At 41.1% G+C, this 21,991-nt stretch overlaps 2 protein-coding genes across 2 annotated transcripts in view; one reads left to right on the top strand and one right to left on the bottom strand.

Annotated features, from left to right (window-relative positions):
* RNF115 (ring finger protein 115) overlaps positions 1–8,374 on the bottom strand; it is a 72,300-nt gene extending 63,926 nt beyond the window's left edge. Inside the window, exon 1 of the mRNA XM_068964853.1 lies at positions 8,138–8,374. Within this exon, the coding sequence (XP_068820954.1) occupies positions 8,138–8,239 (102 nt within the window). The 5' untranslated portion in view covers positions 8,240–8,374. The remainder of the gene's footprint in view (positions 1–8,137) is intronic.
* A 228-nt stretch (positions 8,375–8,602) lies between these two features.
* On the top strand, positions 8,603–21,899 carry POLR3C (RNA polymerase III subunit C). Its single transcript, XM_068964824.1, has 15 exons — positions 8,603–8,738; positions 9,724–9,890; positions 10,493–10,748; positions 10,859–11,044; positions 12,117–12,205; positions 14,165–14,269; positions 14,400–14,492; positions 16,346–16,426; positions 16,657–16,708; positions 17,202–17,262; positions 17,704–17,854; positions 18,900–19,001; positions 19,111–19,160; positions 19,583–19,732; positions 21,245–21,899. The coding sequence occupies exons 2-15, from the start codon at positions 9,744–9,746 to the stop codon at positions 21,324–21,326; spliced, it is 1,605 nt and encodes a 534-aa protein (XP_068820925.1). The 5' UTR covers positions 8,603–8,738; positions 9,724–9,743; the 3' UTR covers positions 21,327–21,899.
* The last annotated feature ends 92 nt before the right edge of the window (positions 21,900–21,991 follow it).

Raw genomic sequence — 21,991 nt, 5'->3', positions numbered from 1 at the left:
AAAATCTGGCTTCTTGTCCATCCATCTGATCAAATTATATCAAGTAACACTTTGTCTCCTGACCTGATTTTCTGCCTTGTTACACAATGAACCAAAGAAAGTTGGTTAATTATACATCCCTGTTTGGAATCCCTGATAATGTCAACCTTTCAGGTCTGGAATGAAGAAACAAAATGATGAAGGTTGTGAATGTTACTATTCTTAGGGAATAAGACCATAAACAAAGGCAGTTCTAACGGCCTGGAACTCAATCACAGCTCTCCAAATATTTAAATTGTATAGGTATCTTTGTATAACACTAAAAAACTGTGGCCTGATGGTGGATTTTTGTTTTTGTAAACTGGTTTTCTTCCTGAATAACAGCCAGGGGGACAATCACTTAATACTTAAGTTCAGAGCTAATTCACACTCAGTAACAGATTTCTGGAATCCTTTTATAGCATTAGTGTTGCAAGATGAGAAAGACCATATGTTACACTGCTAACTTTATTAAAAAGCTTGGGAACTCTGAATCTGCTCACCGAATACAGATTGTATGCTAAAACAGAATGCTAGTAAGGAACAGTTCTCAAAGCTTTCTAATAGGCTGTTCCAGGGTTAAAATCCTCAGTTTGGCCCAAATAAAATTTTCCATTTCAAAAACAAATAAAAAAGAAACAAAATGCTAGTATATTATTAAAACAAGTCTCCCTAACTGAATTAGCACCTACATTTGGCACAAAATAATAATAAGCCAATAATTTTAGTGATCAGCAAAATAAGGTTGAAAAATTTAGGGAATTAAACACTTTCATTATTCTTATTTGTGAATATTACTTCCAAACATTTTTTAATCATAAATATGCAAATTAAAAACAGCAATAAAAGCTACTTTGCTGATTTTACCTTTTACATGTTATTAAACAAAAAGTAAATGTACAATTATAGTTTTCACACTATATCAGCAATCAAAATAACAGTAGTTTAGGTTCAGATCTGCACAGCATCAAAGTGAGTGGCAAGTAGGTGAATACAGGATACCTTGCCTACTTCCTGTGATACCTGCTGAACTCATCAAGTAAAGAGATTACTACCTTAACAGATTTTCAAGGAAAACAAAACTAACTGTTTTGGGGAAAGAGGCTGGGCAATCTATTTAACATACAAGAAAAGTGTGCCTGTTTAAAATCACCAGTCACTTCTATTCATTATACACGCATCTGTATACCTCTAAGGAACTCTGAAATAACAAACTGAAATTTAAAAAAAAAAAAAAAAAAGATTTCAAAAAAATCTTTCAGAATCTAACCTAAATTTCTTTATGTGAAACTATAAGAACCACCTAAAATGTTTCTACTATGGTAAAGGCCTTATTTCTCTACAAATAAGGACTGCTCATTCCTACACAACCTTTCAATCTGAGATTACATAGCTCCATTTCTCTGAATGCCCACCCAAGTTTTCAATAGGCACACCTCAGTATTATTTTACAGTGGGATACACCAAAACAAACTGAGAGGGTCAGATGACTCAACTTCAGTCCTATGAACAAACAGTATTAGAACAAGGCTTGATAACTTCAATTCACCAACTCGACCAAGAATTTGGGGAAACAAATTTTAAGCACAAAATCTCCTAAGCTCATGAAAACTTTCAAGAACATTAAAAGAAACAGAGAAAGTAGTGCTTAATTAATGCAAAGATGAGCTACAGAAAAACTAAAAGTTAGACTTGGTGTCTGCTTTCTACTTTGTCTTCAAACTGGAATTTCCAGATGTCTTACTAAGTTACATGTTGTGTTACTACGTCAATTAATTTCCAACTGACAAAAAAATCTGGATACTTTTAGAAGTTGCCCCACAGTGTGTAACTTGAGAGGCATGATCCAATTCCTCTGGTCTCAGTAACCACAGGGAGAGAAAGTGACCCCAAGAGATACTGCTATAATAGAATGCCACTTAACTACCTTCTAAGCAACCCCTCCCATCAGGGCTTTGGTTAAAATTATCTGTTTTATCTCACTGAAAATTCTCAATAGGATTCCAAAATTAGAAATCAAAGCTACCCCAGGACAAAACCTTCAGCACCAGTGACACAAGACAATGACTATCCTTTTATCCTTCTACACCTGAGTTCCTGAACCACAGTGCTCTTAACATTTTGAGCCCAATAACTTTTTGCTGTGGGGGTTGCCCTGTTCATTGAAGCAGGTTTAGCAGCATCCCTAGCCTCTATCCACTAGATGCTAGCAACAACCCTCCCTTTCCCGCAGTTGTGACAACAATCCTGCTGTAGAAAAGATCTACCGACATTGCCAAATTTCCTCCTAAAAAGCAAAACTGCCCCCAGTTGAGAACCACTGCTCTACATTATATCCTTTATTAATCAATTAAGGTGTGGAGAGATGAAAAGAAGTCAGCATTCACAAGCATCTTATTCTCAGACCCTTCTAATTTGACTAGAGAGAATAAGAAACAATCCACATAGTTTTTCCTCTTCTGATATGATGGCAGTCTGAGAGACCTCAGCATTCTCTCCCTTAATGTAAGCAAAGGTCATAAAAAGCTAAGTAAACATAAAGAAACAAAAAGTACTAGCAACCAAAAAGTGCTACTTCCCCTTAAAAATAAAAGGAATTTCACCGGTGGTGAGTTTAAGGTTTTGTTCTTCCTCATACTGAAAAAAAAAATCCCAAGATTTCCCCAAGATATACATAAAAGTCAATTTATCAGCAGAATTTCATGACTAGAACTAGCCTTCTACCCATAAGAACACACATGTCTTTCTTCTAGCTCCCTGCAGGGAATATAATTACTGACATTGTTATGTTCAAACTTCACATGGCAGTGCTTGCATTTTGTTCCACCAAAGCCTTTTAGATAAAGATCTCATACCATTAACACCACTACTTAAAAAAAAAAAAACTACTGGGTATTCAACTCAAGGGCTTGCTTCCTGATGGCTCAGCTTAGTGGTTTAGCAGTAAAGAATCTGCCTGCCAAAGCAGAAGATGCAGGTTCGATCCCTGGGTCGGGAAGATCCCCTCAAGAAAGAAATGGCAACCCACGTCAGTATTCTTGCCTGGGAAATCCCATGGACAGAAGAGCCTGGCAGGCTATAGTCTGTGGGGTCACAAAAGAGTCAGACACAACTTACCAGCTAAACAACAATTCAACTCAGAATATTTCAAGAGACATTTAATAAGCAACTGCTATAAAGCACAGAAAGATGCTAGATAACAAGCAGACTTTTTAGATGGTAAGTCACCAATAGCAGAATTTAAGAAATGTAAATAATTAAAACCTATAAAACCCAGCTCAAATCACTGATTCCTTCCTCCAGTTCAACAAAACTACTAATACTACTTAAGACACCATTCTAGGATCTTCCTAAGAACCATGCACTTTTAAAACTCTAGGTCAGACTTCCCTGGTGGTACAGTGGATAGGAATTCGTCTGTCAAGGCAGGGGGCACGGGTTGGATCCCTGGTCCAAGAAGATTCCATGTCACAGAGCAACAAAAGTCCATTCGCACAACTACTGAGCCCCTGGGCCACAAATACCAGGCCCATATGCCTAGAGCCTGTGCTCGGCAACAAGCCACCACAATGAGAAGCCCATGCACCCCAACGAAGAGTAGGCCCTGCTCACCACAACTAAAGAATGCCCACACACAGCAACAAAGACCACTGCAACCAAAAATAAATAAGTAAATTTTAAAAAGATAAAGAGCAAGGACAGGGAACTTAAGAGTTTTAAGAATCACAGAGTCTCTAAGAGTCTACTTTTTAGCTTCTCTTATGGGGTGGTTAGAAAGTCTTCCTGTAGTAGAGTCATTACAAGTATAGCACAAAAACAATGATCTGTAAAGTACCTGGTAAACAAACTAGGTAATATTACTTACTGATAAGGATGGCATTTGATTAGTCCAAAGGTGATATAATAAGGAGACGGAAGAGGGAGAGAAGTTGGCTACTTTCTTCAGGCAAAGCCTCAGAAGTTGAGTAACACGCTTGCAGACCTTAATGAGATGAGTCTCTCTGGGTCTGGATACTCTGATCTCCATAAAACACTTAGGAACCACCCTAGTTTCATCAATACTAAAAGTTGTTTACTCTGCAAGATTTATCTCACCTGTTCAATGACTCTACAGAATTTAATCTCATAAGGTAATATTCCCTGACCTTGATTTAAAAACGGGAGAGGGTAGTATGGAGTACAGCTGCATGACATAGTCCTCTGTGGCACCACCCAGTCTTCCCTCAGGGGCATCTCTCAAGTGTTGCATGCTTAACTCCATCAGTCTTGGCTTCACAGTGTATCTCAATGGATAGACAGGCGAGGCAGAAGCTTCTGCTGTATTTTGAAAATAACTTTAAGTTACTTAAGTATTTCCTCTATCACCTGATGATCAAAAAAATACAATACCAATTTACCCAATGATATTTAATATAAACTTGAAATTCTAGGGCTTCAGACCATATAATCCAAATCCTTTATTTTAAAATCCAAGTTTAGAGGAGGACTCACCCTCTCCCTCCCTAACTCATCTGGGGCCGGCAAAGAATACAGCTGTAAGGCTCGACTCACCCAATGCCAATCAGAGGGAAAGTGGCAAGAGGAAGCGGACCTGAATGAAGAAGGATAGAGCACACGAATCGCTCTGCTTTTGCCTAAGTGCCAACCATGATGGCCACTTGGAATATGCTGACCCATCTTTGTCCACTTGTCTTGATTCTTCTAGGCTGGAATGCCTCCAAGAAACCTTCCCTGACTCAGACCCCAGCCTACGTGATCTGCCTCTCCTTTCCTCTTAAGCTATCAGTGGCTTCCTGGATGCACTTGTTCATAGGCCTCTGGACCCTTCTCTGTTCACTTTCAGCTTGATGCCAAGCAGGGTCCTGTGGGGCTCCTGCACGTGGAGGCGGAAATGGCAACCCACTCCAGTGTTCTTGCCTGGAGAATCCCAGGGACGGAGGAGCCTGGTGGGCTGCCGTCTATGGTGTTACACATATGTCTATGGAGTTGGATATGACTGAAGCGACTTAGCAGCAGCAGCAGCAACTACATAACCTCTCCCTACTCACCAGGGAAAAAGCTGGCTTGAAACTCAACATTCAAAAAACGAAGATCAAGGCATCCAGTCCTATCATTTCATGGCAAATAGATGGGGAAAAAATGGAAACAGTGACAGACTTTATTTTCTTGGGCTCCAAAATCACTACAGATGGTGACTTCAGCCATGAAATTAAAAGACGGTTGCTCCTTAGAAGAAAAGCTGTGACAGAAGAAAGACTTCTGTCTTTAATACGGAAGAAAAACATAGCGTATTAAAAAGCAGAGAAATCACTTTGCCAACAAAGGTCCCTATGATTAAAGCTACGGTTTTTCCAGTAGTCATGTACGGATGTGAGAGTTGGACCATAAAGAAGGCTAAGAGAGGAAAAACTGATGCTTTCAAACTGTGGTGCTAGAGAAGACTCTTTAGAATCCCCTGGACAGTAAGATCAAACCAGTCAATCCTAAAGGAAATCAACCCTGAATATCCTTGGACGGACTGATGCTGAAACTGACACTCCAATACTTTGGTCACCTGATGAAAACAGCCAACTCACTGGAAAAGACACTGATGCTAGGAAAAACTGAGGGCAAGACGAGAAGGGGGCAACAGAGCAAGAGATGGTAGGATGGCATCACTGACTCAATGGACCTGAATTTGAGCAAACTCCGGGAAATGGTGAAGGACAGGGAAGCCTGGAGTGCTGCAGTCCACGGGGTCGCAAACAGTCGACAGGACTTAGTGACTGAACAACAACTCACCAGGGAGGAAGGCACAGTTCTTGAGGCACTAGCCTACTATCCCCCTTTGCCTGGTAAAGTAATAAAGCCACTCTTTCCTTCTCCAAAAAATTTAATTAATTTAAAAATAAAATCTAAGTTTAGTATTCACTAAATTTTACTAAAACCATTTTCACTGTAAACAGGGAATCATTTTTAATAAAAAAAGAAAATTCCTAAATCATTATTCACTTCTAGAATGAAGACTTTTTTGAAACCTAACAATACCACTGAATAGTATTTTCATTCTAAAATCTCAAAAAAAACTGAGTAGCCATTGCCCTTTTGTGAAGAACACTTACAACAGAGAAATCTCCATCTGTAAGGGTTTGTCCCTCTTTGCACCAGAAATAGAAGGACAATGAAATCTCAATTCTTATCAATGGAGAAGTCCTGACTTAAATCTGCAAACAATCACGCTTGTTTACCGTGTTTTGCATGATAATCTGCCAAAACTGGTTTCCCCTCTTCCCCAAAGTCTTCTGTTTCTAGGGATGGCTTAAAAGTCATTTCAGGGAGAGATTCAGTTTTCCCTGGCATCTCCCCTGTATATAGTAGGTATACATGTTATTAAACTTCTTTCTCCAGGAAAAAAGTAAAAAATAAAATTCCCTTCACGATTTCCCCCTCATTTCTTAGTATCTCCTTTCTAAAAGAAATTTGTCTTCTTATCTGAGAGGATCCAAATCAAAAACACACGAAGTTGAGATAGATAGATCGAGATTAGCAGTAAGGAGCAGTATGGCAAAAAGTTGCTGCTGCTGCTAAGTTGCTTCAGTCGTGTCCGACTCTGTGCGACCCCATAGATGGCAGCCCACCAGGCTCCGCCGTCCCTGGGATTCTCCAGGCAAGAACACTAGAGTGGGTTGCCATTTCCTTCTCCAATGCGTGAAAGTGAAAAGTGAAAGCGAAGTCACTGAGTCGTGTCCAACTCTCAGCGACCCCATGGACTGCAGCCCACCAGGCTCCTCTGTCCATGGCAAAAAGTAAACACAGCCAAAAGGCAGCAAACAAAACTGAAACAGCATGTAGATGAAACTATGACCACAAAATTGGGGGTGGGGCAAATAGTGAAGAAAGAAAATACTGTAAGAGCCTGAAAAAGCACAACCTTTAGGCAAAAAGGCTATATACCTTTAGGCACTTTTTCCCTGGCCTCCATTGTTGTTTCTAAGAAATAAGATATACAGGCTTTCTTACAGATTTTATCAGAAACGCTGTAAACAATGAGGGAAGTTGTTAGGCACCCTGACTTAAGGCTGAACACAGATACTTCTAAGGAGAAAAACAATCATAACTAGCTAAAGATGACTGGCCAAAGGCAGGGTTAACATTCATCCTGGTGGGTCTCCCTGTGGTAGATATAGCCCAAGCCAAAAAAGCCTGTGTGGTTTGGGTGTTTAGCTGGCGAGCTTGCTGCAGAAGCACTTTTTTTCACAGCCATAGCACTACCTCTCTAGGGACTAACAAAATCTGGCAGAGAGTAGTGAAAACCAATTTTACATTAGATGATGCAGTCCCCAGCATTCTGTCCTAGATCTTTTTTATTAAGCGAAGAGAGAGAACCAGAGGAGGAAGGGTGAGTAAGGCAGGTGGTGCTAAAGACACTGGCAGCATGACAATCAAAATATGCAAGTTGAAACAATATGTTCTGCCTTCTTCCTAAAGCCATTTCCTTCAATAGTGATAGGGAGCGCAGGCAGTCTGCAAGTCATTAGCACACTGCTGTTTTCACTTTCAGAAGAATACTGGAAACCCCTGAAGAGCAAAATCCCCCTCTCCATCCCAGTTACCTTCCAACCCTCTCTTTCTCTCCGCGTTTTCTTGCTTCCTTTCCTAGGGACGACCGAATAAGGACAATTCTCAGCAATCCGCTATTTTGCTTTAATGAGAAGAGGGAAGGGGGAGGATCTGGTAAAAAGTGGAAAAGGAATAAAGGTGAGAGGCAACAGCGGAAAGAGTATGGAATGCAGGAAAAGAGAGGTCATCGTGGGAAGGAGACAAGGTGAAGAAGAGTGCATGAAAACAGGCGACGTGTCAGAAGAGAACTTGCTAAATAAAGAAGGCAAAAAAAATTAAAAATGGAGCGCGGGGGGCGGGGAGGATGGGAGGAGCTGGTCAAGACGGGAGAGAAAGTGAAGGGCAGGTGGAACATCCGAGCGAGAGTTGCGGAGCCTGGGCCGAGACGCCCGGGCAGCAGGGTACTTGAGAGACCGATGTCAGGTGAATCGGGGTTGTGTGGGAAGCTTAACCCCCACTCCAGGCCATCTGGGAGAGGAATCCGGGCCGATGCCGGAGGGCAGAGGAACCGGGCTCTTACCGGTAGTTTGGGGCTGACCTCGCCCTTGCAAAAGTGGCAGAAAAACCGGTGCGCGGCAACCGCAGAGCCCGCGCCGGCCCCGGCCGCTGAAGCCTCCGCCATTTTTCTCTTTCGCCACGGCTGTCCGTCCGAGAGGGCAGCCGGCCGGTCTTTCGCCAGGCCGCTGGCTCCCGGCTGCTGTCGCCTCCTCTGCCGCCTCCGCCGCTTCCTCAGTGCTGCCAGCCTCTCCAGAGCCCGCGCGAGTCACGTGAGTCCGCCCGGCCCACAGAGGCGGTGGCGCGGCGGCTGACCCCGCGGCCCGCCTCCCAGAACCAAAGAGGCGCAGGAAGGAGAGTCCGCCCGCTGCCGCCCGCCGGCCGGCTTTTCAAACAGCCCCTCGTCGGTCCTCCAAACTCCCAGCGAGAAGAAGGAAAGAGCGTCCCCGGAAACCACCGAAACGCTGGGGTAGATCGGCACACGTTGTTCCTCTTCGCCGGTCCTCCTCGGTGGCCGTGCTCCTGCGCGAAAGAAGCTTGGGCTCCCCCTCTGCCCGGGCGGTCAGCGGGAACCTCACAAAGCAGTCGTGGGGAACTCGGCGGCGTTACGTTGCATTGACCCAGAGGTTAGTGGAAAATGCTGTCTGAACGAGGCAGCCCTGTCTCTGGACCCGGGCATCCACTCCGGAACCGGAACCAGCGGGAAGGGAGTGAAGAGCCAGGAGCCAGGCTCCCTAGAAATCCTTTTCGAGGATGGCAGAGGGTCTGGGGATGTGTCCCCAAAGACCTGTGGATGGGGATAGTGAAGCTGAAAGGCATAGTCTTGGTTGGCTTCGGAGGGATTGGGAGAAATAGATGAACAAACCAGTGTTTGATAGCACTTGTGATTATATAGTCAACCATGTCTGTTTCTTTTTGTGTCTACTTAATCAAGAAATCGAAATTTCAAAATTAAATACTGCCCTGCTAACAACATACTTCATCTCCTATCTGAAACACCCTGTTGAAAAGCTATCATTTACCTCCTAACTTACTTTGCAAAGTTGTCATTGCCTGTTCACTCCCAATAGGAGTGAAACAATGAAGTATAGAATCTAAAGTCTGTGATAGATCGCAAAACCATCTACACCCTTTCAAGAAAATTAGAATCATACATGATCCCATAAAGATAAATCTCATATACATAGGTTTCCAGTCTTCTTTTTCGATGCATGCATGTGGGGATTTTTTCACAGTAATTGAACTTTCCTCTACATTTTGCTTTGTAACCTGCATCTTTCAGTTACAGAATAATTTCCTACACTAATATATATTGTATTGTGAATGTTGGCATAGAATTCCATTGTATGCATATACCATAATTTATTGAAATAATCACTTATTAGGTTCCCAGAATATCAGTATTCTGACGTGACATATTTTTATCATTCCCTTGGAACAGAATATCTAAAACAAAAGAATTAGGTCAAGGAGATGCAAGATTTTAAGGCTTTTGGTATTTCTACTGTCAAATTGCCATCTAGAAAGAACATGAATCTACATTCAGCAATTCTGCTCCCAACATAAAAGAAAAACTTCCCATCATACCGTTTTTTTTTTTTTTCTCCCTAGCTCTGAGACTCCTCAGCATAATGACTCAAGCAGAAATTAAACTGTGTTCTTTGTTGCTGCAAGAGCATTTTGGAGAGATTGTAGAAAAAATTGGAGTCCACCTAATCAGAACTGGCAGCCAGCCCCTAAGAGTTATTGCCCATGACACAGGAACATCACTAGATCAGGTAAGTTTGGATCACATCAATTTGCTTTCATTTCATTAATTTGTTTTACCTACCCTTTAATATTGTTACTGCCTGCCCCACAAGGACAGAGGAGCCTGGTGTGCTGCAGTCCATAGGGTTGCAAAGAGTCAGACATGAGTAAGAGACCGGATAACCCCACAAAATGGAAAAGAGCAAAGTCTGCCCTAGAATCAGAATGGTGTTATTTGAGAGAAGAGAGAGATTGAGACATAGGGCCCAAGGTTCTGCTTCTCAAAGTGTTCTGGCTCCTTGTGGCTTCTTAGGCAAATCTTTGCTCCTCCTATCCCATACTTCATTTATTCATAATGAGTCTATTAATCTCAGTACTACATTTTAGGACTGAGAATAATATAGGGAAAGTAAACTGTACTTTGAAAAGTAAAGATTGGAGGAAATACGAACATCATAGTAAGGAATCTTCCTGATTTTTTCCACTGACATTCGATTCTTACTAACTATTCCAGTGGAGAGAGGGAGCAATTTGCAGCTGTCTCTTGATGTTTAGGAAACTGTTGGACAAAACTTGCCAGCAATAATGAACTGCATCTTCAGATTTTTCTTCTCTTTTATATCCTCTCTAGGTAAAAAAAGCCCTTTGTGTCCTCATCCAGCACAACTTGGTGATATATCAAGTCCACAAACGTGGCGTGGTGGAGTATGAAGCCCAGTGCAACCGGGTGTTGCGAATGCTTAGGTATCCCCGGTACATCTATACCGCCAAAACACTATACAGTGACACTGGAGAGCTGATTGTTGAGGAGCTGTTGTTGAATGGCAAAATGACAATGTCAGCTGTTGTGAAGAAAGTAGCAGATAGGCTCACAGAGACTATGGAGGGTCAGTACTGTATCCACAGCTGTTAACAAAAGCATAGGTTGACTGGATGCAGGAGTGAACCCTTAGCTACCTGAGGCCGTCTCATTTGCCTGTTTCCTCCTGTCATACAGATGGCAAGACCATGGACTATGCCGAGGTATCAAACACATTTGTGCGACTAGTGGACACACACTTTGTGCAGCGTTGCCCTTTGGTGCCTGCCACTGAGAATTCAGATACTGGGCCACCACCACCTGCCCCCACTCTTGTCATCAATGAAAAGGACATGTACCTGGTTCCTAAACTGAGCTTGATAGGTAAGGAATTTTGACCCTGAGATCTGTGACTTGCCCTAATTGTAGATTCTTTCTTGAACGTTTCATAGTGATTGTTAAATGAATGTTTTCATTGTTAACCAATGAAGCAGTTACCAAGGATTTGCTCTATGCCAGATACTATGGTATAAAGTGATGAAAAAAACATGGTCCCTGCCCTTATGGAGCTTGAGTCTAGTATAGGAAGCTTACATTAATCAGATAGACTCATGGATATATAACTAACAAACTGTGATCAGTACTGTGAAGGAAAAGTATGAAAAGTATGTTAGGAGTGTTATGAAAATATATAACAGGGGATCAGATTTACCTGGGAGTTTAGGGCACATGCTTCTTTGAGAAAATGGCATTTGAACCAAGATTTGAAGCAGAAGTAGGAGCCAATCAGTGAGGTAAGGTGTGAAGAGGTACAGAAGATAAGCATTTTTGGCAAAAGGAATTGTTTGTAATGAGGGGAAAAAACAGTATATTTGAGGAATTAAAAGAAGATAAGTGTAGTTAAAGCAAAGAGAGCAAAGGAAAGAAAGCCATACGATAAGGTTAGAGAGATAGGCAAGGAATAGATCATGCAAGATCTCATAGAGCACTTGTTCTTTATCCTAGATGCGAAAGAAAACTACTAAAGGATTTTAGAGGAAGTAGCATGATCTAATTTGCATTTTAAAAATATGTTTCTGTCTGCAAAAAGGAAGGGGCAAAGGTAAATGTAGACAAACCAGTGAATAATTAGGCATAGAAGGGATGAGGAAAACAGAAATCAAGAATGACATCTGGCTGGCGTAATGGAAGGATGAGCATACCATTCACTGTGAAAGGAAGCCTTGGAACAGGAGCAGTTTGAGGCAGAGAGACTATGAGTTTCTTTTTGAACATGTTGAGTTTCAGATGACTTCATCATTAACTTGAATTTCTGGTAGTTCCTCCGTCTCCTCAACATCTCTTGCCTAGAGGCCACTACAGATGTCTTTGGGATAGCGACACCTGCTGTCACCTTCCACAATTTCCTGTCATCATAGGAGATGTAGCCTATCAGTGCAACTGTTCTGTTTGGCAGGGAAAGGTAAAAGGAGGAGATCGTCTGACGAAGATGCTACTGGGGAGCCCAAGGCCAAGAGACCAAAACAGAGCACAGATAACAAAGAGGTAATGATGCTTCTGGACTTGGAGTCCTCACCCTGAGGCCAGCCAGGAAGAGCACTGAGATACCAAGCCCCAAAGAGCTTCAAGGTTCTTGGGTTGAGAAGCAGTGGGATTATGAACTTCATCAAATGTTGGCCAGGGACAGACTAACAAAGAGGGCACTCCATTACTGTCTCTATACTGCCCATTACTGTCTCCCTTCTGAGGCTTAACCTCATTGGACAGAGGTAGTAGCTTATGCACAAATAAAGGGCTTAGAAAAAGTTCAACTTGATCATTGTGGCTGGGCTATAGAGACCCACAGGGATGCATGGTCACAAATGAGTCTAGAAAGATATGTGTAGGCCTGAGCTCTTACATTCAAATGCCTTCTCAGCATCCCTATAAAGATGTCTAATAACCATCCCAAAAGTAGTATGACTAAAACAGAGTAATTGATTCTCATTCCTAGCTAGCTACTCCCTCCTAAGCTTTCCTCATCTTAGGAACATCACCAAGACCAATCACCTTGGATACCATTTGCTTAGACCAAAGTCCTGGGAGCCATCTGACCTCACAGTAAAACCTGTCAACCCAATTTCTAAAATCAATTCAAATCTGACTGTTTCTTACCATTCCCAGTCACCTTAGTCCAAACCACCATCACTGTAGTCAAGACTTCACCAACGCTCTCCTAAGTGGTCTCCCTTCCTACTTTCATACCTACATAAGAGCCAAAATGACTTGCTAAATTGTTCTTTAAAAAAAAAAACCCGTCACTGATTTTTTACTCCTTTAATAACTTCCCACTACTCTTAGAAGCAATCCAGATCTTTACCATGGATTATTATCCCTTACATGAACTAAGACTTGGCATGATATGCTGGAGACAAGGCTCTCCAGTCTTAGCTCTTCCTTCCATCCCTCAAATAGGTCATACGTGCTCTTTCTAGTCTTTTGGCTTTCGTCCCTAGGATTTCTTCTGCTTCAAATACTTTCCCTCAGATCTTCATGTAGTTGCCTCTTTTTCATCATTCCAATCTCAGTTCAAATGCTGTTTTTTAAGAGCTCGAGCACCATTGCCCACTCTCTACTCCATGCTCTACCACATTTTCCCATTTCATCTTCACAGCATTTAAAGGTAGATTAAATTATTTATTATTTGTACTCCCAATAGACTATAACTCTTTGAGGACAATATCTTGACCCTGGTACCTGGAATACTAGCATAACATCAGTAAATATTTTTTGATCGACTAAGAGGTTTACACTTCACCCTGAAGATAAGGGGGAGTCGTTGATGAATTTTAGACTGGTGAATGAAGTAGCTAGATTTACGATTTAGAAATGTTACTATGCATTTCAGAGAGTCTACCTGTACTTGTTCATCTGTACATTTTTGTATAGAGTACTCATAGCTTTTTTCAGATTCTTCATGGGGATTGTACCCCAAAAGCTGGAAAAGCACAGCTCTATGAGAAACAGGGAGAACAGTGCAAAAAGAAAAAGACTAAAAACAGAAGACCAAATTATTCTCTTTTATAGTGTTCATTTTTTAAAAATGAAAATTAGTTAGGAGGCTACTTACAGTCATTCAGATGAGTCAAGATTAGAGCCTAAAATAAGGTAATGACAGGATAAAGAAAAGTAGACCTCTGATTGGGCTTCCTTTGTGGCTCAGCTGGTAAAGAATCCGCCTGCAATGTGGGAGACCTTGGTTTGATCCCTGGGTTGGGAACATCCCCTGGAGAAGGGAAAGGCTACCCACTGCAGTATTCTGGCCTGGAGAATTCCATGGACTCTATAGTCCATGGGGTCGCAAAGAGTCAGACACAACTGAGCAACCTTCACTTCACTAAATCCACACAATTGAATGGTTTTTTCCTCCACCCAATTTAGTCACTACTGTATAGGAAAAGGAACAGTAAAATCCAAACTCCTCCCTATCTAAATGTTTCTTTCTAATACTTTTCTCCTCTTCAGCCCATTCCAGATGATGGGATTTATTGGCAAGCCAACCTTGACAGATTCCATCAGCACTTCCATGACCAAGCCATTGTCAGTGCAGTTGCCAACAGGATGGACCAGGTGATATCTAAGTGGGTGGGACAGTGGCTATCAGGAACATTACACTGTTTACCAGATGTGGCCACTGGCATGTAGCCAGAGCGCACGCAGCAGAGTGAATTCTGAATTCCAGTTCACTGTTCAAACCTAGACCAGTAGTGAGATCGTGAGGACCATGCTCCGGATGAGTGAGGTCACCACTCCCTCTGGTGCCCCCTTCACCCAGCCACTGTCTTCCAACGAGGTGAGCTGCATGCTTCTTATACTAGTTTTCTGACCGACTCTTGGATGTTATAATTATTATATGTAGAGCCTGGGATTAGGTTAAGGTCTGGACCTTGAAAAAAAGGGTTTTTGCCTTTTGAGGTGGGACAGTGATTATCCCCAGGTGGTAGGTAATGAAATATTTGGTCTCTTGGGAATTCAACCTTTAAAAACCTAAACCACTATTTTAGTCAAAGTACAAGTAATTCTTTTTTTTTCATTTTGAATATATTTTATTGAAGTGCAGTTGATTTACAATGTTGCATTCATTTCTGCTATACAGCAAAGTGATTGAGTTTTTTATATACACACACACACACACACACACATTCTTTGCTTTTTCATGTTCTTTTCCTTACTGGTTTATCACAGGATATTGAATATAGTTCCCTGTGCTATATAGCAAACCTTGTTGTTCATTCATTCTATGTGTAATAGTTTGCATCTGCTTATCCCAAACTCCCAAGCCAAACCCTCCCCTACCCACCTCCCTCTTGGCAACTACAAGTCTGTTCTCTGTAAGTCTGTTTCTGTTTTGTAGATAAGTTCATTTGTGTCATATTTTAGATTCCACATATAAATGATACTGTGTAGTATTTGTCTTTCTCTTTCTGATTTACTCTACTTAGTATGATAACCTCTAGGTTAATCCATGGCTGAGTAGTATTTTGTTGTATATATATGGTACAAATTACTCTTAATTATTCTAAGTATTCACTGTTTGGAATCTGAGCTTTAGTGCTCAGGATATTATTTGGCTGCGTGTATTTGTTTTTTCAGTATATTTATTTTAATTTTTTAATGTTTTGTTTATTAAGTTTTGATTCAAAAAATATTTAATATATCAAATACTTTATATTGTTACTTTTTAACCATACCAATATTTATCCATATTAAATATAGTTGTATTTTTACAGTGTTTAAATTTTAAGTTATTATATAACAAAAATTTAAATGCAAATGTTTTTCTGATGACAAAAATAATTATATGACCTATATTTAGAAATTATAGTTATTTTTTAATATTTATTTATTTAGCTGCACCAGGTCTTAGTTGCTACACGTGGGATCTTTGATCTTTGTTGCAGCATGCAGGATCTTTCACTGCAGCATGCAAACTCTTAGTTGCAGCATGTGGGATCTAGTTCCCTGACCAGGGATCGAACGTGGGCACCCTGCTTTGGGAGCACAGTCTCAGCCACTGGACCACCAGGGAAGTCCCTAGAAATGTATAGTTTTTCAAAGTTGTGATTCCCCAGACTTTCAGAAGTGGCAGGCAAGTATCTTGTAGATGGTAGTTACATGGGTATATAAAATTATCAACACTCATTAAACTGAATCCTTACAATCTGTCCTTCTTGTATGTAACATACTCTAGTTTAAATACATATGTAGTTTTGGATAATCCCAACCCCAGAGATCTTTGTCAGTAGTTTGATACATATCTTTATTCAGACTTCTTTTATATGGTCTCACTTAAATGTAGGTATATGTATATTTTTTAACAAAAATTTTAAAAGGGATTATACTCTGCATACTGTTCTAAACTTGCTTCTCTCATATGACAGTATATATAAACTTCCTTTTCATGATCTATCTCATTCTTTATAATGGCCATATCACATTCCACTTAATGTGGCCATGCTGTACTTAATGAATTCCTTATTATTGGACATGTGAATTCTTTCCAGTTTTTTACTCTTACCAACAATGCTGCTGTGCTTTGGGACATTTTTATACTTGTGATATCTAAAATTAAAACATCTTTATTTCAGCAATGTCACCAGTTCTAAGTTTCCAAACTCATTTTCACTGTGTCTTTTTGCTCCATAGATCTTCAGATCCCTCCCTGTTGGCTATAACATCTCTAAGCAAGTTCTTGATCAGTATCTCACTCTGCTGGCAGATGATCCAGTAAGTTTTTTTTTTCTTTTTTCTATTGTGTTTAGAATTAATTTCTGCCGCTGATAGCTGGTAGGAGTCTTCTGCAGCTTCATTCTCTACCTTGCCAGCTCAGACAATTTCTCTACCATCATCTGATGGGAGAGCTTCCTCCTACCGACTCGACCAGATTTGCTCTTCTGGAAACAGAATCATTGGACTTTCCATTCAGATAACACAAGTTCTCTCTCTCTTTTCAATAGCTAGAGTTTGTTGGAAAGTCTGGCGACAGTGGTGGAGGAATGTATGTCATCAGTATCCTTATTGGTGGTTATTTCCTTAACAGTCAGGCAGCCTGAACTATGAAACAGAAGGGTGACTTTAGGAAAGATCTGATGATATTTAGTATACTAAGTGGGGAAGGGAATGGCAACCCACTCTAGTGTTCTTGCCTGGAGAATTCCACAGTCAGAAGAGCCTGGCAGGCTACAGTCCATGGCATTGCAAAGAGTTGGACACGACTGAGCGACTAACACACACATATAGTATACTGAGTAAGTTAGAAAATTGAACTAAAACACTGATGATAAAGAAGTAAAACAGACTTTTAACCAACTAAATTTTACTTAAGCAAAACCCTGACTTAAGCACCTTTAGTTAATTAAGGTTTTGAAACACATAACATAAATGAAACTAATGTGAGAAACAAAACAGTATTTAAATTTTAAATTAAATACTTGGGAATAAAACTAAGAGCACAATATCCAGGCCAAAACATTATGGAGTGACCTTTACTGTCTACATAAAGACCTGCATAAGGCTCTAGGATCTCTAGCCACGGCCACTCTGGAGTCCGTCGTACAAGAGAGGTAAGGTGGTTACCCTGAAAGGGTTGGGGGTCAGATAGTTCCTTTCCACACCCCATTTGAACAAGTGATTTGATCACTAGGTAACCAACCAGTATAGGCACACCTTCGCACATCTTGCCCCATTTTCCACTGGACTACTATGGATCCCATCTATTACTGCTCTTTACCCTAAATACCCTGCTGCTTAATTCCCAGGGATGCCAATTCATCAGCCTTCCTAACACCTTTCCTTACAAATGCAGGAACTGAGGCATTCGAGTCAGTAGTTGGTGACTCTTATGATTAGCAGTATTGTCATTGATCGATGGAGTTAGGAAGGATTCTCTGATTGCTGTTCCTTTCAGGTCCTTGCTCCACACATAGAACTAAACAACCCTCTGTGACTAAGAACTAAAGCTAATTTATGTTGGCATGCCATTTGCTTTCTTTATTCCTTTCCAGATTTGGATCTCGCTGTGCCAGAATATTCCGTCTTGTTTTACAAAAGAAACACTTGGAGCAGAAGCAGGTAGAAGACTTTGCAATGATTCCAGCAAAGGAGGCAAAGGATATGCTTTATAAGATGCTCTCAGAAAATTTCATATCACTGCAGGTAACAGTAATTGCCAACCAGCAGAGGTAATGGATGAGAGAAATTGCTAAAGCAAATATTCTGAACCTCAAACAAACTCTGTATCTGTCTTTGAGACAAAAGGAAAAAAAAAGATTGACAAAGACATAGCAAGCACTTGCAAGATAACTGTGGAGCTTTATCTGGCCTTGTAAAAAAGAGGCAAAGCCAAGAAATTACCCCAGAATCACTGTACCTTTTTTTCTTTAGCTCCTTGTTCCTATGATTTATCCTTTCCTCAAGTCTTAAGTTTATTACCGGTCAGTCTATCAATAGCATCTGTTGGGTCCTCACTGCATGCAGAGCTATGTACTCTACCCTAAAGGGAAGTAAGATAGAATGGATTTTGGAATCAGAGTCACAGCTCTGCCTATCACCCAGTTACACTAAGCAAATTACCTACCGTCCTTTTTCCCACCTACAAAATGGTGATAGATGGAGGTAACAGAAATAATATGCTGCTGCTAAGTCACTTCAGTCGTGTCCGACTCTGTGCGACCCCATAGGCAGCAGCCCACCAGGCTCCCCCGTCCCTGGGATTCTCCAGGCAAGAATACTGGAGTGGGTTGCCATTTCCTTCTCCAGTGCATGAAAGTGAAAAGTGAAAGTGAAGTCGCTCAGTCGTGTCTGACCCTCAGCGACCCCATGGACTGCAGCCTTCCAGGCTCCTCCGTCCAGGGGTTTTCCAGGCAAGAGTACTGGAGTGGAGTGCCATTGCCTTCTCCAGAAATAATATAGTTTGTTGTAAAAATCAAATGCAGTCTACTTGGCACATAAGAGTTGCTCAATAAATGTTAAGTGCCTTCTCTTTCCTCCTCACTCAGGATGTTGACAATCAAAGGGAAAAACAGGACATCCCAGCCCTCCATATGGCTGATTATGCTATAAACACAGATGCTATATGACTGGGGAAGAGGGAATATAGGTGAAAGAGAGGGCTTAGTAACTCCAGATGGCACAGGTATTTACTTTGCCAGTTCTGAAGGAAAGTATAATGTCTCTTATTTTTCTTTTTGTGGACAAATAGGAAATTCCCAAAACACCAGACCATGCCCCATCCCGGACCTTCTATTTATATACTGTGAACATCCTGTCAGCTGCCCGAATGTTGCTGCACAGGTGCTACAAGGTAACTCCTCCGCATTCCCTCTACAGAGCTGTCTCACCCTCACACCCCCTTTAGTAGTTTTGCCTGAGCTACTTACGTAGAACTATGTGCATTTCTTCTCTCTCCTCAGAGTGTAGCCAACTTAATAGAAAGGAGACAATTTGAAACCAAAGAAAACAAGTGAGTAACATTTTCAGCTGAGTAATTACATATTTCAAGGCCAAAAAGCTTATGGGGAAATTTCCTACAGAAATGGAAACCAGTAGAGATAATAACCTGTCTGGTTGCACTGAATTATTGGCTTAGGTTGGCATAATCATGCATTCATATACACTTTTGTCAGATATCCCCAGTGAAATAGTTCTGCAGATTAAATTTATGGGCAGCATATAAACTGGCACCAAACTTTAAGTACAAGTGAGAAGCAGCAAGAGTTTCAGGAATAAAGTCACATTTCTAATTAAACTTGTAGAAAACATCCTTAGAGAGTGACATTGTCCACTTTGACCAGGAACATGGTAAAGGGGGAGATATGCCCCAGGTGTATGAGATGAAATCTCCAAGGCTAGGGCACATGCCTCAGAGTTGTGTTTTTCTGACAGGCGTCTACTAGAAAAGTCTCAGAGGGTAGAAGCCATCATTGCATCTATGCAGGCTACAGGCGCAGAGGAGGCGCAACTGCAGGAAATTGAGGAGATGATCACAGCCCCCGAACGCCAGCAGCTAGAGACGCTGAAGCGCAACGTCAACAAGTAAGCCTCACAAACTTCAAAGCTCTGGTTCAAAATGCCCTCCAAACAAATCCACTTTGATGTCCTCCCACCCCTCCAACATGAGCAAACTGAAACTCACTATCTTCCTCCTCACCTCAATTAACAGAATTTAATCCACCTATTTCCCTAAGCTCAAATTTCTGAAGATATTCTCAGCTTCTCCTCCCTCGCCTGTCCCTCACCTCTCTCTCTCCTCTCCTCTTTCCTCTCTTTCCTTTCTCTCCTCTCTCTCTCTCTCTGTCTCATGTTCACCACAACTCTTGATGTTACTTCAGCAGAGGTGTCCCAAATTTGGCCTTTCATCTTGCTCTCCATGCATGCCCTTCTCACCTTTTTCCAAGACCTTTGCAGTCACCTCCCCCTTCAAACCATTTCTTATAATGCTTTCACAGTTAGTTTCTTTAAAGGGATTGATAGTAGCACTCTTCTACTTTAAATGCTTTATTGACTTCTTATTTACAGCGTAAAGACCAGCCTCCTTGGCGTAACATACAAGTCCTTTCATGGTCTCCTACTAGCCTGTCCCTTCTTCCTCATTTCCTTTCACTCTTCACCATAGACCTTCATAGAGATTGCTTTGAATCTGGGGAAGATTGCCATCTTAATGATACTAAATCTTCCAACCCATGAATATGAAAGGTCTTTCCATTTACTTAGTTCTTCCTTAATCTCTTTCATTGATGTTTTCAGTATTCAAGTCTTATAGTTTTTTTTGTTAAATTTATTCCTGTTTATTCTTTGTTGATGCTGTTTTAGTGTTTTCTTAAATTTCATTTTTGAATTGTTTATTGCCAATATATAGAAATAGAACTGATTTTTGTGTTTTGATTTTATATCCTGCAATTTTGCCTATTCATGTACTAGATGTGGTAAGTTTTTTGTGAATCCTTTCAGTTTTTTCTGTCTATAGGATTATGTCATCTGTGAATTAGAAATAGCTTTACTTCTTTCTTTTCAATCTAGATGCCTTTTGTTTGTTTTTCTTGCCCAATTTCCAGACTAGAACTTCCAGTGAAATGTTGAATGGAAGTAAAAAGCAGGCATCCTTGTCTTGTTCCTAATCATAGAGGGAAAGTTTTCAGTTGTTCTCCACTAAGTATGATGCTCAGTATGGGTTTTTCATAAATGATTTTTATCAGTATTATCAGTAGAAGCGGTATTCCCTTCTATTCCTAATCACTTTCAGCCTCAGCCACTCTCAGCTTCTATTTTAAAATACACTAGGTCCTTTTACACCTGTGCCTTTGCCATGTGCTTTTTCCTCCTTGCAAATTAGACTATAACTTCTCCTGGGACAGAGGTGTTGTTTTTTGAATCCTCATCAATTTCCACAGTGCCTAGCACACACAAGATGCTTGGTCAATGGGAGAATGAGCTATTAGTTCTCTTGCTTTCTGCCCAGTACTTTCGAGGGTAACCAGTCCAGCCTCTAATCTTAAATGTGCTGATAAATGTTCAGTCTGGACAAATGCTCTCATTTATTTCACTCAGGTTGGATGCCTGTGAGATCCAGGTGGATGAAACCATCTTCCTGCTGGAGTCATACATCGAGAGCACCATGAAGAGACAGTGACCCAGAAGAAAAGTCTTCCTCCAAAGATCTGAGGGGATTGGAAGGAAGAATAAAGGAGTAGGAGAAGATCCAGATTCTGTGCTGACATTCCCTCTCCCTACCACCCGGAGTACACCAGAAAGAGTGTGACCTGTCTTTTTTTTAAGTTTGCTGATCCTGTTTTAGAACCATCTTTATATTCTACCCTCATCAAATCCTGCCAGGAGAAAGAACCTTAAATCAACTAGATTAATCACCTATTAGATGCATCAGTTCCCACTGAGAAGTCAGCTAAAGCTGTTTGAACATCCCTGACAATGAGAAAAACTTCTTCCTAAGCTTTTTATCCCATTTTCAAAAAGCTGCACCTGTTCTTTACTTTGTTAAACTGTAATATTAAACACACACACAGTGTAGAGAATGTGAAAGACTACCACGGAGAGGGGGATAAAAGCTATTTTTAGGGCTAGCAGGTGGATTGGCCCAAGCAGTCATACTAGAACCTATGGATAAATGTCACATTTGCCAGCTCTGGGCTTCTAACACATCTGAAATTATGTGTGTGAAACTTAGCACAGTGCTTGGCATATGGTCAGCACTCAATAAATCACTGCCTTTCTCTTCACCATTATTCCTAAAAACTGGCAATTGTAACTTCCCTCTCTCAGTACTGTGGATAGATGACT

Source organism: Capricornis sumatraensis, chromosome 2 (genome assembly GCF_032405125.1).
Source record: "Capricornis sumatraensis isolate serow.1 chromosome 2, serow.2, whole genome shotgun sequence".
Classification (NCBI taxonomy): Eukaryota; Metazoa; Chordata; class Mammalia; order Artiodactyla; family Bovidae; genus Capricornis; species Capricornis sumatraensis.
The sequence above is the reverse complement of the archived record's forward strand: the minus strand, read 5'-3'. Positions and strand labels throughout refer to the sequence as shown.